Raw genomic sequence first — 17,893 nt, 5'->3', positions numbered from 1 at the left:
AATCCCTGCAGATTTATTGACTGTACCCATAACATCTTGAATTTGGATCCTGTCAGATTAATAGCTGAGCTGTTAATAAGGCCTGGTTCATACAGTTTCTGTAGTGATGTAACTATGTATATTAGGGGTCTGATTTTATTAACAAATATAGTTATTGGTACAACCCCTGGTGTGGACACAGTTACACTGATTAAAAATGTGGCTTATACCACATTTTAGTGTCTAAGGTGCCACAAGTACTCCTGTTCTTTTTGCTTATACCAGTGTTACTTATTCCCCTTCCCATCTAGTTGAAAAGGTGTATGCCAGTCTAGTTAAAGCAGTACTGCTTTCCAGTGTTGACATGACCCCTTAGATAGGAGATCAGTGGTCCTCAAACTTTTGTACTGGTGACCCCCTTCACATAGCAAGCCTCTGAGTGTGACACCCCCTATAAATTAAAAACACTTTTTAATATATTTAACATCATTATAAATGCAGGAGGCAAAGCAGGGTTTGGGGTGGAGGCTGATAGCTCATGACCCCCCATGTAGTAATCTCGCAACCCCCTGAGGGGTCCCAACCCCCAGTTTGAGAACCCCCTGATCTAGATGATGGAGAAACTGTTACTGCTAATTCAGGAGGGGGGCACACTTTTTAGACATTCAGCCAATGGCCTACCTTGATGTTAGGTTTCACTGTGCTGTAGGAGGTCTTTTAGATGACTTGAAATCAAAGTACCTGTTGTAGTTTGCGAGAACTATGATGGAACGCAAGCACCCCTCTGGAATTTTATCTGCCTAAAATTCCTCCTGTAGTTTCAGCTAGATATAAAGTATTTACGGTATGCTTTGAAAAATTTCTGCCCAAGTGATGTGAACTGTTCATATGTAGCTTGTAAAGCTTGTTGCATGCTTTGGGATACGTGGCTGGAAGGCACTGTATACATCAGTTATTGACCCTAGTAATCCTCACATGAATGGGAGTGGCCTTGGCTGTATCTCTACTGGATTCTCATTTTCATGAGAACCTCTAAAGTAGACATCTTGCATTAAATGTTTAGATTCTTTGCTTGAGCTAATGAGCTCAGAATTGTAACAAACTCCTTGATGTGCCCACATATCACAGCACACAAGTAAAATTTCTCCACTGATACCTGTAACAGCCAGGCACAATGAGATAAGTTTAGCATCAGTTCAGCCTTAACTTTGACTTTTATCTAAGCTCTGTCAGTTTGTTAGACCCTTAAAGGGACACAGTTAATCTTAAGAGTTGACATGTTTCAAAAGACTTCAGTGTCTGATTAAACTGCATGTCCTTGAACTTTTTGAAACATTTTTCTGCTTCCCTTTTGATAAGGATTAGCCCAGCAAGGGAGAAACTATAAGGGTTTTTGTGAAATAAACTATATACAAATGCAAAACTACTGGAAATATTTTTGCTAACTTCTGTTTGTATCTTAGGTGTTGCCTGTAACTATATTGGGTACAAAATTTCCAGCTAGAAATGTGTTGATGTCCCTTTAATGATTTTTAATAAGTTTGTCCAGGGATCTGATATGTCCTTCTGCAGAAGAGAAGGATGAGATGGGCACTTACTTTTTCTTCCTACCACTCCCTAGAAAGCTATATTTGCTGAGAGGCCAATGCTAATGTGAAGGGATAGAGTCCAGAGTTCTAGTATAAAAAATGAACTGAAAAGGCACCCACCTTAATGATCAGGTCGCACTTGACCTGAGTGAGTAAAAAGGACTATGCAAAAGTTGTCGGTGCAGCAGTGAGAGACAACCAAGTGGGTCTCTGAGATATAGCGACGGTTCTGTTATCTTGAGTGGCTTTGCTGTCGCATGAAAATCGAAAGCCCTCAAACTTGACTCTTGTCAGCTGTGTAGTTAGCTTTGGACCAAATCCAGAGCCTACAGCCAGGTGGCAGGGCTGTTTGGACTTAGTGCAGTAGGATGATAATAGAACTGCTGTAAACAGGACACTCCACCCTGTCTCGACTTCTCTCATGCACCCTCTTTGTCACGCTGGAAACGTTGTTTTACTGTCTCCAGGGCTTTTTTTAGGCCTATTCACTTTGACTGGGAGTGTACCCCTCATCCAACACAAGCCCTGCCATCTGACTTCCTCCACACCCACACCTTTCCCCCATCTTAAATTGCTACTGCCTTTAAGGGAACACCGCTGTCCACTTGCAGAATTGATCTCCTGTAGTGGCAGGATGCTGCATCTGAGAGAAGGAATCGCGGTGTGGCCAGTCACATGTTGCAAGTAGGCATTCCCTCCTCAGGACTTTAATCTGTGCAACAGGCATAGCTGTCTTAAGAGACTGTGTTCATGCCCACACTCACTTCTCAAAGCCTCCCGTATCAGCTCTGCCCCACCCTCCCCACGTTTCCCACCTGCCATGATCCGCTGTTTCGCAGTGTACAGGAGGCTCTAGGGGGAAGAACGAGGATGCGGTGTGCTCAGGGGAGGGGGCGGGAAGAGGTGGGGTAGATTGGGGGCAGGGCCTGGGGCAGAGTGGGGGTGGGGGGTCGAGCACTTGCCGGCACATTGGAAAGTCAGCACCTGTGCTGGGATATAGTGTACTCTGGGGTGTTGGAGATGGCGGCAGGAGGTTGTCCAATTATGGGAGCATGTTTAACTCCTCTTCTGTCAGAAACCGATTCTTGAGGACCCGCATGAGTGGAGGAGACAGCTGATGCCATATATAATTGAGATGCAAGTGATGCAGCCTGTGGGGCAGTGACTCACTGAAAGGAACTGCTAACACTTGAGCAGGTTTTTAAACTAGAATTAGGGTGGTGGTTTTTCTCAGGCTGAGAGTTGTTTGAGGCGGGGACCATCTCTTCATATTTCTACAGGGCTGTCCACAGTCCTATTTGAGAGCTTCTAGGTCCTATTGCAGTACAAAAATCTTTTCCAGCCCTACCACAGGCCTCTATGGCAAGTTGCTTTTTGTTTCCATTCCTCCTCACCTGGAACTCCATTTCCATTACTTAAGTCACTTTTAGATGACAGATTAAGTTGAGAGGGAATCTCACCAGAAGCACAAAGGTTAGTAAACAGATGGCAGCCATTTCTGAGCACGTAGGATGCCATGTGGCAAGGACTGAAAGCCTTTGTATATTGAATCATTTGGTTACTAGACTATTAGTACTAGAATTATTATTAGAAATTAATAGAAATATTAATACTAGAATACAGGCTTAATTTACACTTTAAAACCAAAGTGCTAAATTATTTGTCACCCACTGTGCTCTGAAAATGGGGGGTTCATATATAAAACACCTGAATCAGGGCTGTCCAAGACCTCATTGACTCTTTGCCAAGAGGCCAATGTGCTGATTTTAATTTGCATATTAATTTACATGTTTAATCAAACTAAATGCAAACAACCCCCTAGTGTTGACTTGAGCTTGCATGTTCCTTTATAGAATAGAAAATGCTCATTTGACTTCATCAGTAATAATAAAAAAAAAAAAAAAAAACCCTGCTGTTCTGTCACTGTACTGCAGTTCCAGGGAGAAAGGGACTACATTGTGTATTGTCAGGCCACACATGGAGTGCACACCTACTTTAGAGCTGGCTAGGAATGTAATATGCTGGGGGGTGAGGTAGTATGTAACATCTCCCCTCTTTCAATGTGCCTGCCAAGAGAGAAGTTTGGCATTCTGTACTCTTAGCTGTTGGCATGAAATGGAAGCAGGTCTGTGCACACAGTTACTGACATGGGAACTTACACTGGTGGTGTTTACAGAAGCTTTTCTGTTTGTCATAAAGCTGCAGTTGTGAAAATATTGCTCTCCAAATAGGCAATATAGTTGTCCAGTGGACTGAGCATGAAACCGAGAGCCAGGACTCTTCTGAATTTTAGTTCTGGCTGTGACACTGACCAAGTCACTTTCGCCCTCTGCTTCATATTTGCTCTATAAAATAGGGATATGTATTTACTAACCTCCCTTAGCGCTTACATAGCACTGTTCATTGGAGGATCCTAAAGTGCCTCAAGTAAATATCTCCTTTTTTACAGATAGGGAAACTGAGGCACAGGCTCCAGCTTGCATGCAGTGTCATTATGTTAGATTAGAACCCAGGTTTTCCGACTCAGTAGTGTACTTTGGCCACTAGGCAACATTGCTATGCAGGCTTAATAGATGTTTGCACAGTACAGCATTAATGCACAAATATTGTATGTGTCAAGTATTTCAGTATGCCACTGAGTTGTGACTACATTGAATTCTTAAGTTTGACTGGAATTTCTAATCAACAGTTTCAAGCAGCTACTTCAGCACTGAAATAAAATTTCCTACACTAGGAAAAGAATCTTACTTTGATAAACATTAACATAGATCTCTCTAGTGGGGGCATTTAGGCAGATTTCCCTTCCCTGACCCAGCTAGCCGATGACCACGGTGACTTCTGATAGTTGATGAGTAACAGGACTTCATTGTGGTCTAGATTCAGGCTGGGAGATGGCAAGTGAGAGCGTACAAGCTTTCGCTACTATAATGGCATGAATGCAGTGGATTAATTAGGAATAATAAGACTTCTCTTGTTGCTTCCAGTAACTAAACTAATTTCTCTATCCCTACCTGTGCATTCTGGTTGCTCTCATAATCATCCCTGAAATGGGTTTTCACTTGGTTGCACTGTATCAAATGGAAGACCTCTAAAGCACTAAGTGTTAGTTATGGGCAGAGACTTACTTTTTTTTTTCTGCTTTTTTCCTTCTAGCTAGTGTTCCATGTGCTACTGCTGTTGAAAAGACATGCCGGACCAGAGCACCCAGAGTGAGGCGCACCTCTTCGCTAGATACCATCCTTGGATCGTACCTCCTAGGACAGTGGCCACGGGATGCTGATGGAGCTTTTGCTTCGTGCATGAATGACAAAGCTACCCAGGTATGGAAGGTACCTTTGCAAGGTCTGAGGTAGCGGCAGGGTTACAGAATGCTGAACTGGGGCTGCATAAACTGATTGTTAAAGAAGGCATCAAGCTTTTGTCTGTCCTGCTGCAACTTTCTAGGAAGACCTTCCCCTCTTACTACTTAGCCTCACTTCACTCTGGTTTGGTGTGGAGTTAGAATTCTCTTGTCCTTGTTTGGAGGCAGATGGCCTCTGGCGCTTTGCTTCGATACTGGCTCGGTGATGGGATTGGTTTTTGTTTGTTTTTTTGGTGGCTTGCAGCTCTGGGCCAAATCCTTATATAATACTCATGGGCTCTGTGCCACAGCAAGAAGTCAAGGGTGCTCCCACAGAGGACTTGCTCAGTGCGAGCCACACAGCACTCTGCTGTATAGTGGAAAGGCTCCAGACTTTGAAGAACTCTTAGCAACCCGTAAATATTACTGTATGGCAACGGATACTGGTTCTGCACGTGGAGAGGTGGAAGAATTTAGAAGGATAAGAGCATCCGTTCACTTAACTAGCCATTTATTTAGCACATTAAAGCTGTCTGTTAATGGGATTGTTCATTCACCAGCAATTTATTACTTACTGGGCTGTTTGCAGGAAATTCTCAATTGGTTTCCAAGTTCGATTGTCCTGTTTAAATGTATTCTCGCCTGTTATTGTGTCTGCTGCAACAAGCAGTTCAGGGGTTGGAGGGCATTCTGAACAGAAAGGGGAGGAATTCTTTCGCCTTGTACCTTTGGGGGTAGGAGATGAGGGAGAAGGTCTCTTAAAGCATATCGGCACCGGAAAGGAAATTTAACCCTCGTGTTTTAGGATCTGCAACTAAAAGGTTAATTTTTTTAGGCATTTGACCTGCTTTCCGGGCCCTCTTCTCCACAGTATGTTAAATGCTGATATGTTCATTTGACCCCTACTTCCCATGTGGATTTAACTGGTGTGGTCCCTTAAGCAAGTTATGCCAATGAGGTAACAGTACCTTCCATTTGATTGTCTGAAAGCTCTTTGCAAACGACACCTCCCAGCACACCTGTGAAACAAGTAATTATCACCACTATTTTGTTGATGGGGAAACTGACAGGGTTAGCAATTTCCTGGGGGAAAAAACTAAATTAGACCAGGGCGCTGGTAAAATCCTGGCTTACGCCTGATTTAAACTGGGAAAAATAATTGCATCAGTATCCAGCAAGATCAGCAAGCATAGAATGACTCTTTTCAAATTTGGGATACATCCATTCAAAACTGCAAAAGGAATCGGCTCAGTGTGTCCAGTGCATCAGAGTTGGTTGTCTGCTACAGAATGTGGCATGGCCGACTGGACCTGGACTGCTAGGCTGCACTTCTGTGCACCTGATTGCTTAATACTTCAAGCCTACAACTGCATGATTGTTTTCATATAATCGAATGTTTTCAACTTTTGTTTATACAATATTGAAAACTGAAATGAGTCACGAGCAGGTGGAACTTCCTTGAGAAAATATTGAACCAAAATGTATAGACATTCCAGTGTTCAGTATTATAATTACATACATTAGTGATATGCCCACTGCAATTTACTTTCTTTTCTTTTGTACGGCTCTAAAGTAATCTACTGCCCTACGTAGCCACAATTTGAATATATAACTAAAACTAAGTGTAATGCGGTGTGCAGTAACGAATCCGTTTTTAAAATAGAAAATGCCTTAAACAGGGACTAACTAGTTTTTCCTAGAGTGGTAAAAAACACGATTTTATCTGCTAAAAAACACCTCTGGTAAATACCATGCCATCCCTGGAAACTGAGACACCTAGGTTGCGACTTGCCTAGGTCACACACTAAACTTGTGGCAGAGCTTAGAATAGAGCCCAAGCTTCGTAGCTGCCAGTCCTGTGCCTTATCCATATCATGTTCTTCCACCTGTCATCCCATTCTAACTTTTACTGAGATGCAGGATAATCTGTGGTGCTGTTCTGCAATTTACCAGACTGAATTTTTCAGTGTCTTCAGGCACAATGAAGCTGACTCCCTGGAACTTCTGGTGGTCAGTGCATGTTCACACCTTTCTTTAAATAGCTCCTAATCAGCTGTTTTGCAAAACTCTCTAGATCTGCTTGCTTAAGGTGGTTAAGTGAGATGCAGCTGCAGGTGCTGAGTGTGGGGGCGAGGATGGCAGCAATATACATGATTGGAGCTTGTGGTTTCATCTTTCTTGCTGCACAAAGCATTTTGTCCCTTCTCACTCTGAGGGGAAGTGGTTTTTGCCACAGTTAGTACAACAGGTTCTGTAATTTCCTTCTCTGCTGACAGACTTGGCCCTAGAGAGGTAGGAGGCACATGCATGCTCAGTCTTCAGGCGTTCCCACTCCTGCAGGGTTCTTTCTCCCTTTTTAGGCTCTGTTCTTCTGATATGAGCCTTTAAGCAGTGCTAAGTGCTCTGGTGTTAAGGTTCTCTAGCCCTTGGAGTGCAGAGCCCAATGTAGATATCTGGAGCCCACTAAGGTGGTGAGGGACCAAATGCTGCTTTGGAGTATAGCACCCCCACACCTACTCTGATGGTCCAATAGCATTTTACAAACAACTTGGAATAAATTGGCTTGAATATCCTTCTTAGCATTGGTTCATAAGTACATGAAGTGTCCAGCGTTTTAAGAGGCTGAATTACTTTAACCCCAGAGCAGTAGCAGCCCTGGAAACTGCAGTTTAAGCATCCCCATCAATGTCCCTGTTGCTCTGACCACGTTGGCGAATGTGAGGTTGGGTCAGCCCCATTCCCATTCAGTCTTTGATCTGGCAGACACTAGTTTGTTTCATGGAAACCACTAGGTAGCAACAAATTTCAGGTGTTGCAAGGAACAGAATTCTTTGCTTATTTGAAGTGGGCAACTGGATCCAATCTGCCAGCATAAGAAGACTTCACATAAGTTTTTGGTCTAGTGACTACCCTTCCTATCTGCATGCCACATCAGGCAACAGTGGTGCTGCTGCAATCCCAAAGAGGAACCCCTGGGTAAAATCACAAGCTTGTTGGTGGAAAAGCAGCATGCTAAACTGCCAATGGTATGGGTCCTAAGGAGTCCAGCTCAGCCTCTGCTATTCAGTGAAAGTTGGAACACTACCTGTAAATCAGTTGTATTCCGTTATATAAAGCTTAATCTGTCAAGGAAACCGTGTACCTTTCTGGATAGCTCGTCTTGGCCCTCTGGCTTGGACTGTAACCTTTTAAGCAACTTTCTGTAGAGAGGATTTTGCAGCCTTAGTGACTCAACAGGCCTGTTTTAAACAGCTGCTGTTTTTGCAATGACCTCTCCAGGGAGGTCAGTTGAGTTGCTTGGAGAGAAACTGTTCTCAGGCCTTTGCACCTTCTGGCAGCTTGTCCAGTGAGGGCTGAGGAGGAAATTAACATCAATCCCTCCCACAGAAATGGCAGGGAGGGGAATGACTTGGGATGAGTGGTTTGCAATGAGTTTAAATGTGGTGGTGGGGAAAATGACCGCTGACATATTTGAAAGTGAGGTACCTTGGGACTCGTTTCTGATTTCATGGATGAGATATTGGGAACTTAAGTTCACTGTCCAGTGCAAGGAAATTCACATGCTTCACCTAGCTGGAGATTGGCAAACCGTTTCTTTTGATGATTGAAATATAGCTGTCTCTTGAAAAACAGTTCTGTAAAATAGTGCTGAGCTTGTTTTCCCCGACAAGTTCAAATTTGCTCAGTTTACTGTCAGTCTGGCAGACTCAAACGGGATCTGAGTCAAGCCGGATTCTGGCATCACTCATGCATTAGAACCAATACAAGACTCCGGTAGCCAACTTCTGCTTTTGGTTACACGTATGAACTTCCACTCAAGGCTGGACAGGTGTAATGGGGAAGAAGAATCTGGCCTAGCAGTCAGAACGTAACAATTTGCTCTGAGCTGTGCTGACTCTGCTAGGCTAACATGAGTGAAAAGGAAAATACGTACATCACTCCCATCCCCAGATCTGACTGGGTATATGTGGGAGGCAGGAGATGTCGTTTGTACATGCCTGTTTTTTTCCTCTGGCTATGCATAGCAGTATTATTCATGACTGATATCTGAGCACCTGTCAAAAAGAAAGCCAGTGGCTTGAGTGGTTCTCTCCTTGCCTATCCCAGTGCAGGAAGAGGTAGATTCAAAGAACCACGAGTTCTAACAAACATTGCTTGATCTCAGAGTATTAACATTCAACTATTTTCTGATCTGTTTTACTATGCATAGTACTGAAACCCAAAACTGTTAATCCAGAGCTGAAGGAAAGCCTGGAATATAAGTGTGGATGCACAGTACTTGTTCACTTTTCTTCCTAGGAGGCCTTATCCCCTGCCTAGAAGACAGTAAAGTTGGTGGGTGCAGTCCTAAATAATCTCTCTTCCCTTCAGACTCCAACGTCCTGGCACGAAGTGGAAGTCGGGAAGGCCACTGCCAGTACTCATAAGCGTTCCGCATCTTGGAGTAGCACGGATCACCGCAGAGAGGTAAACAGATCCCCTTCTGCAACTTAGCAACCAATAAAAATCTTACTATGGACCATACCTTGTCCATAAAGTGGGGAAAGCGGGTATAACTGAAGCTGAGATATTAAACTCCCATGTGCACTCATTAGCCCTTAGTTTGAGGGCTGCATGGCCTAAGCAAATATTCTTCTTGTGTCCATAAATCTTACACGGCAGGTCAGCATGTTCTTCCCACCTCACCCACCCTTTATTTGATAAACTGCAAGTCCCTCCTCTAGCTAGCTTCCATTGTAAGGAGTTTGACTATAGCTCAGTGCATCACTTGCAGAGAGGCCATGCCCATAACACCAACCCTTGGGGTGAGCTCCATTGAGTCCTGGTTCAAAGCTGATGCTGTAAATGGAAGACTAATATTCTTGGACCCCTGGAAAGGGAAAGCTGTCTACACCCTTCTAAAATGGGGGAGTTCACTATTAAACCTTTGGAATAACTTCCCACCCTCTGAGAAATGTCCAAGGTTTGTTCTAGCGTGACTGAATGTGTCCCTCAGTCTTGTAGGGGGGAACATTGGGGAGGGGATGGTGAATTTTGGTTGTGAGCCCTGTTTTCTTGTCCAGTTCAATATATGCTGAATTTGTTTGCTAGATTGCTAAACTGAAGCAGCAGCTCCAGCGAACGAAGCTAAGTGGCAAAGAGAAGGACCGGAGCTCCCCACTCCAGGGGGATCACGCTGTCCTTGGATCAGTCAGGGTACGTTTCATGTTTCCCCTCCTTCCCAATCTGTTTTGCAGTGTACCCTAATGAGCCTGGGGAGCACAGTCCAGTTCTGCTGCCGGATTACAAATCCAGTTTCCAAGTGGTTCTCAGTTTTGTTTAAATTCTAATATCCAGTGTGGTGGTGGTGGTTTTATTAAAAAAAAACCTTCCCCACATATCCCTGAAGGCTTTGGACTGCAGTCAATGGGTTTAATATACACACTCTCCTATCAAGGCTTTCCCCAATCAGCTGGCTTCCTAGAACATCCTGGCTGAAAATTCAGAGCTGTGGGATAGACACAGCTGTGCTGGGAGATCTGTATGAGTTTGTGTGGCTGCAGTGGACCCCTACACCTCAGTCTGACTCTGTGTTGTCACAGGACTCACCTCCTGGACTCCCTCCTGCATCTCCTGTTTTGAGGCTCAGCCCCTGCTTACATAGGAGCCTGGAAGGACTGAACCAGGAGCTGGAGGAGGTGTTTGTGAAGGAACAAGGAGATGAGGAGCTTCTCAGGGTGAGTTGTCCCTTTGGGGTAGAATCATAAATATCAGGCTGGAAGGGACCTCGAAGTCATAAAGTGCAGTCCCCTGCACTAAGGCAGCACCGAGTAAACCTAGACCATCCCTGACCGGGGTTTGTCCAAGCCTCCAACAATGGAGATTCCACAGCCGCTTTGGAAGCCTATTCCAGAGCTTAATTACCCATATAGTTAGGTTAGATATTAGGAAAAACTTTCTAAGTCTCCCTTGCTGGAGATTAAGCCCATTTACTACTTGTTCTGTATTCAGTGGACATAGAGAACAATGGATCAGTCTTCTTTATAACAGCCGTTAACATTTTTGAAGATTTATCAGGTCCCCCATCATCTTTTCTCAATACTAAACAAGCCCAGGTTTTTAACTTTTCCGAATAGATCCGGTTTTCTAAACCTTTTATCATTTTTTTTGTTGCTCTCCTCTGGACTCGCTCCAATTTGTCCACATCTTTCCTAAAGTGCGGTGCCTGGAATTGGACTCGGTACTCCAGCTGAGGCCTCACCAGTGCTGAGCAGAACAATTACCTCTTATATATGACACTCCTGTTAATACACCCCAGAATATTAGCCTTTTTTGCAACTGTCATATTGGCTCGTATTCAGTTTGATTCACTGTAACCACACATGCCCCCACAGGTTTTTCAGCATTACTACCACCTAGCCCGTAAGTCCCTATTTTGTAGTTGTGCATTTGATTGTTCCTTCCTCAGTGAAGTATTTTGCACTTATCTTTGTTGAATTTCATCTTGTTAAATTCAGACCAGTTCTCCAATTTGTCAAGGTGATTCTGAATTCTAAGCCTGTCCTCCAAAGTGTTTGCAACTCTTCCAAGTTTGTCACCTGCAGCTTTTGTAAGCATACTCTTCACTTTATTATCCGAGTCATTAATGAAAATATTTAGTACCCGATGCATGACTGACCCCTGTGGGACCTCATTAGATATGCCCTTCCAGTTTGACTGCAAACCATTAACTACTACTCTTGAGTATGGTCTTTCAATCAGTTCTGCAGCATCTTTTAGTAAGCTCATCTAGAGCACATTTCCTTAGTTCGCTTATGAGAGAGTCACTTGGGAGTGTATCAACTAAAATTAAGATACATCATGTCTACAGCTTCTCCCCTGTCCACTGGGCCAGTAACCCTGTCAAAGACGGGAATTAGGTTGGTTTGGCATGATTTGTGCATGCTGGCTATTGATAACCTTATTATCCTCTAGGTGCTCACAAACTGAGTGTTTAATCATTTGTTTCAGTGTCTCTTCGGGTATCGAAGTTAGGCACACGGCTCTAATTCTGAGTCCTCTGTGGTCCCCTTTTTAAAGATAGGTGCTGTCTTTGCCCTTCTCCTGCCATCTGCGACCTCACCTGTTTCTTCCATGAGTTCTCAAAGATAATTGCTAACGGTTCTGAGATTGCTTCAGCTAGTTCCTTATGTACCCTAGGATGAATTTCGTCAGGATTCGTTGACATGAATACATTATCTAAACATTCTTTAACATGTTCGTTCATTCTCTATCTTGACTTGTTCTTTCCCCCTTGTTGTTAATTGTGTTGAGTATCTGGCCACCTTTTTAGTGAAGACTGAAGCAAAACAGGCCTTAAACATCTCCGCCTTCTTAATACCATCAGTTAATAGCTCTTTCTCTGCTAAGTAGGGGACTTACGCTTCCCTTCATCTTTCTCGTGCTCCTCATGTATTTAAAGAATCTCTTCTTGTTGCCTTTCGTGTCCTTTGGTAGGTGTAACTCATTTTGTGCTTAGCTTTTTCTGATTTTGCCCATACATACTTGTGCTATTCTTTCGTACTCCTCAGCAGTTTCTCCATGTTTCCACTTTATGTAGGATTCCTGCTTGATTTTCAGGTAAACAGCTCCTGACAGAGCCATATTGGCCTCTTGCTATTCTCCCTGTCTTTCCTTTGCAGCAGGATAGTTTGCAGTTGTGCCTCTAATACTGTCTCCCTGTGAAAATGCTAACTCTACTGAACTCCTTTCTCCCTTCATTTTCTTCCCATGGGACTTTACCGAAAAGTTTTCCTCAGTTTGTCTGCCCCTTTTTTGTTTTTGTTTTTGTTTTTTTAACAAGCCCATTGTTTGTTCTGCTGCTCACACTCCTGTCCTTTCCTGGGGATCATGAAATCCATCATTTTGTAATTGTAGATTTTTAAAGATTTAGGCACCTAACTCCGATTGGTTTCAGTTGGAGTTAGGTGCCTAAATACCTTAAAATCCAACTCTAAGTGACTTTCACATGGTCACACAGAGTCTGTGGCAGAGCAGGGAACTGAACCAAGGTCTTTTGAGTCCCAAACCACTGCCCTAACCACTTCTTCATGGGTTTGTGTTTGTCATTAAAACTATAGGAAGCAACCAAGGAAGTTCTGAAACTCTTACAATTGCTTTGCCAATGGATGTTATGATTATCTGCTCATTTGTCAGCTCTCCACCTTCTTACTTGGGCCCTTTGGGTATGGAACTCCATCGCAGAGCTGAGCCATAAGGCTGCCCCTCTGCTCCACATCCCTCTTCAAACCCACTGCCGCTGTGACACTTAAGAAATCAGCCAGTTAACTACACTGTTGAGAATATGCACCCTCATTTTAAAAAGCATATTAAATGATGGTAGTGTCCCAAGGTCTCAGTCCGAATCAGGGCCTCCTTGTGCATATGTAGAAGTCCCTACACAGAAAGCTTTTAATCTAAAGGATTGTGCCTATACCAGTTCTGCATAGTTGCCTGTCCCTCCCCATTTGTATGTTGCTTGTCTAAGATTACATAAACTCTTCAGAGCAAGGGTTGACTTTGTATTGGGCCAGGCTCTGTCTGTGTCCAGCAAGGCCCTCAGCCTGACTAAAGTATCCGGACATTGCTGCAGCTTAAATACTGAATCCTTGCCTAAGGGGGTGTGGCATTAAACTGGCAGGGAGAGGGAATTTGTCTGAAGGCTAGTAGAGAAATGACTCTCTAATTCAGCGCCTCCATGTGTTCTGGGTGGGTATATGATCTGCCCTTGCCCGTATAAATCCCAAAGTGCATGGTCTGGAGCAGTGGGATTGCTTCAGTCCACGGAGATCTAAATGCTACTTGTAAGTTCTGCCTGCGTGAAAGGGGGCTGAGGTTGGGGGTTTCTGTTCATTAAGCTTTCCTCCCTCTAGATTCTGGATGTTCCAGACGGCCACAGGGCACCAGCCCCTCCCCAGAGAGGCTCTGAGGATCTTCTGCTGCTGACTCTGGAACCCAGCAGTAGCAGTTGCAGCAGCCTTTCTCTTTCCCCATCCCCTTCTGTGCCTCTCCGATCTTCTCCACACACCCCTGCAAGAGCAGCTACAGAGGAGCTTTCTTCTGCCCTGGACGAGCCACTGCCTGACCCCAAGGAGAAAGGTAAACGGCAGGTGCTAGGCTCAGCAACGGCCTTCTCCCAGCATAGGGCGATATGGGAATGTGAACGCATTAACCCTTTAGTGTAGCAACCCAGCTCTCTCCACCTCCAGTGTCTTTTGAATTGGGTTTGTGGGAGCCCAGAAGTTAAATAGGAGATGGGGAGAGTGGGGTGGGGTGTCTTTGAGTAGGTGCTGGAACCAATTAGAGTTGCAAGGAATCTTATGTGCAGGGTTTTTTTCCCTCAATCACTTGGGAATTCTCAGCACCAGGCTAACGGAGGATACAAGTTGGTAACTGAATGCAGTTCTGGTGCCAGGACTTTTTAGGACACTACTGTGATCTCAGGGAGCTTATCCGGTGTTGATTTAAAAGGACTCTGTTGAATTCTTCTAGAATCTTCTCAAAAAAGTCTTCCTTCCCTGCTAGAGGATGGTAGCCCCTCTCCAGTCCTGGCCTTTGCCTCATCTCCTCGACCTAACCACAGCTACATGTTTAAACGGGAACCTCCTGAGGGATGTGAAAAAGTCCGGGCCTTTGAAGAGGCTTTGTAAGTATGAGAAGGGACGATGTCTTGAGGGAGAGTTTAAATGAGTGTGCCAAGGCTTATGCAGTTTCCCTTGCCTACATTGTACTGCGTAACTGTCGCTCCCCCCTCCTTGCCCCAACTCCAAGGAAAAACTCTTGGGAAGTATACAGACATTAGATGTGCTGCCCTCTTGTTGGGTGCAGAAGCAACGAACCAGAGTGCTTCTGACACACTGGAGGACTCTTCTGTGAAGACGACTAGTGGCGACTGCCTTCCCACCACACACACACACAAGCACTTTGCGTACCTAACCAACATGCCCGCTTGGCCCTCAAATAAACCAACTCTGCTTTCCCCAACCCCCAGCAGGATGGAGCTGTTGACCTTACCTGTGCTATTAGCCACCCTTCCTGCTCAGCCTGCTTGTTTGCTCCCATAACCACCCACAGTTCCCTGGATGTTTGCTCCTGGTCAGCCTGTTTCCCTTCTACTGGTCTCCAGTTCTCGGCTCAACCATTGAGCTGAGAACTGTTGGGAGGGCAAGCAAGAAGAGGCCAATGAGGTTTCCTACCATTGTCAAGGGTGACTTGGATCTCATTCCCTCTCAGGCAGGTCTACACTTAAAACGCTGCACCACTGTAGTGCTTCAGTGAAGATGCTACTGCACCAAGAGCTTCTCCTGTCATAGCTACCGCCTCTCGTGGAGGTGGATTAACTGTCAATGGCAGACCCCTTTGATGTAGCGCTGTGTACACCAGGGGTTAGGTCAGTATAACTGCGTTGGTCAGGAGTGTGGATTTTTCACACCCCGTGTGGTGCAGTTACCGATGTACATTTATAGTGTAGACCTATCCCTAGAGTCTTGGTCTACCCAGCTGCTCGGAGCCCTCACTCGTTGCTGGCCGAGTGCTTCCTTTGTGTTTCTGAAAGAACTAAAGAGACTGTTCCCTGCCTGGAAAGTGGCCAGCTTGTGAAGGGTTAAGACAGTAGGAGTCTCTGCCCTCCCCACAAAAAGCATATACTATTAAAGTGGCAATTGCTTGAACAGCTGTATGCGCTCTGAGGGCTCCATTCCTAACCCATTTCCTTTTGTTTCTCTCCCTCCTTCAGATCCCCCAGCCCTGATCAGAATTTTCTGCCCTCCTGTCCTGATAAGAACAAAGTCCACTTCAACCCAACTGGCTCTGCCTTTTGTCCGGTCAGTCTGGTAAAGCCTCTCTTTCCAAACATGGGCTTCTTGTTCAGAAGTTTCCCTACTACCCCCAGCCCCGTGCCACCAGGCACCTTCACCTCCTGCCAGTCCACTGCCCCAGGCCCATTCCTTGGGTCGCGGAAAGACTCCGCAGCAGATGGCTTTCACGAGGTCTCTAAATCTCCTCCACTGAACTTTGAACACTGGAAGCGCACCCAGACAGAAGAGAGTGTCCTCTTTCATAGCTCTCTTGTGGTCTGAGGCCGTTGGGAGACCCGGCACAGCAAAGCATCTGTGGTCCTTCAGTGCATCTTAAACAGCCTGTGGTGCCTTGAAGTTGGGACTTGAGGGTTGGATGGGCAGCCTTGGGATTGAAAACCACAGCAAGTTTCCTCCAGAATGATGGTGAAAACTGTTAAGTACAATGTGCCACAGGACTCTTTGCTGCTGGAGTGGTTCCTTTCTTCGAGCCCCCCAGTACTTAAAGCACTTTCCTCTCCTGTGTTGAAATGTCATTTTTTTTCCTGTATGATTGTTTTGCTGTCAAAGAGCAGCTGGGACACTGCTGCTGGTGGGCAGCATTGTAATTCAAGCTACCTGGCTCTGTAAATGAAATTCCTTGCTGCAGGTATTCAGGGGACATGGGAGTTTCCTAGCACTTCTCATCCCCACAGTTGTCACATGGATTTCCTGCACCCAGAGGGGAGGGAGGCCAGTAGCTTGGCTGCCTCCTGGAGAGCTGGTAGAACCTGGCTTAGCTGATTTCAGCGATCTGAATGTATTGGGCAGAATTTGACAATGAATCTGCACTCTATCAAAGGCAGCTTGAGCCACTCAGAACACCCAAAATACAGACGAGAAAGACGTGAGGGGTTTGGAAGTGAACTGTAGACAGTTCCACTACTGGATATCCGAACCCTTTGAAATAGCCACCTAGAGCTTTCAGGAGCCTCTTGGAATGCCTTGCTGATCAAAGATAGAGAATGCAGATCAGATACCTGCCAGTGCACCTTCAGGGACCTCTGTTTGCAGAAGACCTGTACTCTGGGAAGCTTCTTCCATGCCAGAGGATGAATAAGGAGAGAGGTGCTGCTGTGGAGCTGTCTGCATGGCTTGGTAGGTAGCGGAGGGCCTCTCAGACCCCCACCGCCTTTTTTCAGGGGAAGAAGATGGAAATCGAAGTCCGAGCAGCATACAAAAGGCTTCCACGGAATTGTGGAAGGTTGCTGCTAGTAGAGATGTTACATGCTGCTTTCCAACCGAATGCCGTAGACAACCTGACTGGTTCTGGTATTGTTTGCATGTGCAGGGGTGGAGTTGGGGATCAGAACCATTTTGTCTCACCGCAGAAAAACTTTATGCACAGACATAAGATCATCCTAACTGGGCTGGAGTCTGAGATCTTGCTAGACCCAGCGATGCTTATCCCAGCACAAAGCCTTATAAGGTGAAACTATAACATGGGGAATTCGGATTGTAATGCCTCTTGAAAATGAAAGTATTTGATTTGTGTTCTGTTGCTAAGGCTCTGGGTTGTATTGAAGAAGCCTATTTTCTTGTATCTGATGTAGAAACTCTATTTTCTTCCAAAGACACTATTTTTGCAGCTGTTTGAAGTTTGTATTTTATGTATGTATTGCAAAGCTTAAAGGAGGAATGTTAGCCTTGGAGTTTTTCTTGTCTTGTGTTCAGAGTTTTTTGCAGATCTTGGTGTTGCCAGTAAAAAAAAAAAGTAATATTATTATTCCAGGTATCCAAAGCTCCTTTTCTCTTTTTTGGGGGTTTGAGAGTATTAAGTCTAGACTGGAATCTTTGCATAGTTTAATCGACAGACACTGAAATGACAAATAAGCCGGATCGACTGCATTTTCTGCTGCAATGGCCTCTATCTGTTGATAAGTTACCTTCAGCTTTGAACGTGGGCTTGCCAGCAAAGGGAATGGTTCAATACTATTGACCACTATCTGCTAGACATGCTGTAGCTCCCCTGCAGAGCATGTGCTAGGCAAGAGACTCACTAGTGTGCTATACCTCAAGTGGTCCTTGTACTGTTTTTAGGCTTAGGACTAACTTTCTACATTCTTGCCAGTAATGCAAAATAGCAGCTAGTGTTAAAATTGCTTCTCTGTAATGTATTGAAGATGTGTGCT

The 17,893-nt window shown here is 44.9% G+C and overlaps 1 protein-coding gene across 15 annotated transcripts in view; it reads left to right on the top strand.

The window, feature by feature from the left end:
* Positions 1-17,413, top strand: part of FAM117A (family with sequence similarity 117 member A) — a 52,396-nt gene extending 34,983 nt beyond the window's left edge. For 7 of the 15 annotated variants that reach the window (XM_065577349.1, XM_065577352.1, XM_065577350.1 and 4 more), the window contains 7 exons: positions 4,722-4,888; positions 9,280-9,375; positions 10,000-10,104; positions 10,491-10,625; positions 13,800-14,025; positions 14,419-14,572; positions 15,662-17,413. In XM_065577349.1, the coding sequence (XP_065433421.1) occupies positions 4,868-4,888; positions 9,280-9,375; positions 10,000-10,104; positions 10,491-10,625; positions 13,800-14,025; positions 14,419-14,572; positions 15,662-16,004 (1,080 nt within the window). In that variant the 5' untranslated portion in view covers positions 4,722-4,867 and the 3' untranslated portion in view covers positions 16,005-17,413. The remainder of the gene's footprint in view (positions 1-4,721; positions 4,889-9,279; positions 9,376-9,999; positions 10,105-10,490; positions 10,626-13,799; positions 14,026-14,418; positions 14,573-15,661) is intronic. The other 8 variants (XM_065577355.1, XM_065577358.1, XM_008162659.3 and 5 more) reach the window with 3 other exon arrangements.
* Positions 17,414-17,893: the final 480 nt, after the last annotated feature.

This window comes from Chrysemys picta, chromosome 24, assembly GCF_011386835.1.
Source record: "Chrysemys picta bellii isolate R12L10 chromosome 24, ASM1138683v2, whole genome shotgun sequence".
NCBI lineage: Eukaryota > Metazoa > Chordata > Testudines > Emydidae > Chrysemys > Chrysemys picta.
The sequence above is the reverse complement of the archived record's forward strand: the minus strand, read 5'-3'. Positions and strand labels throughout refer to the sequence as shown.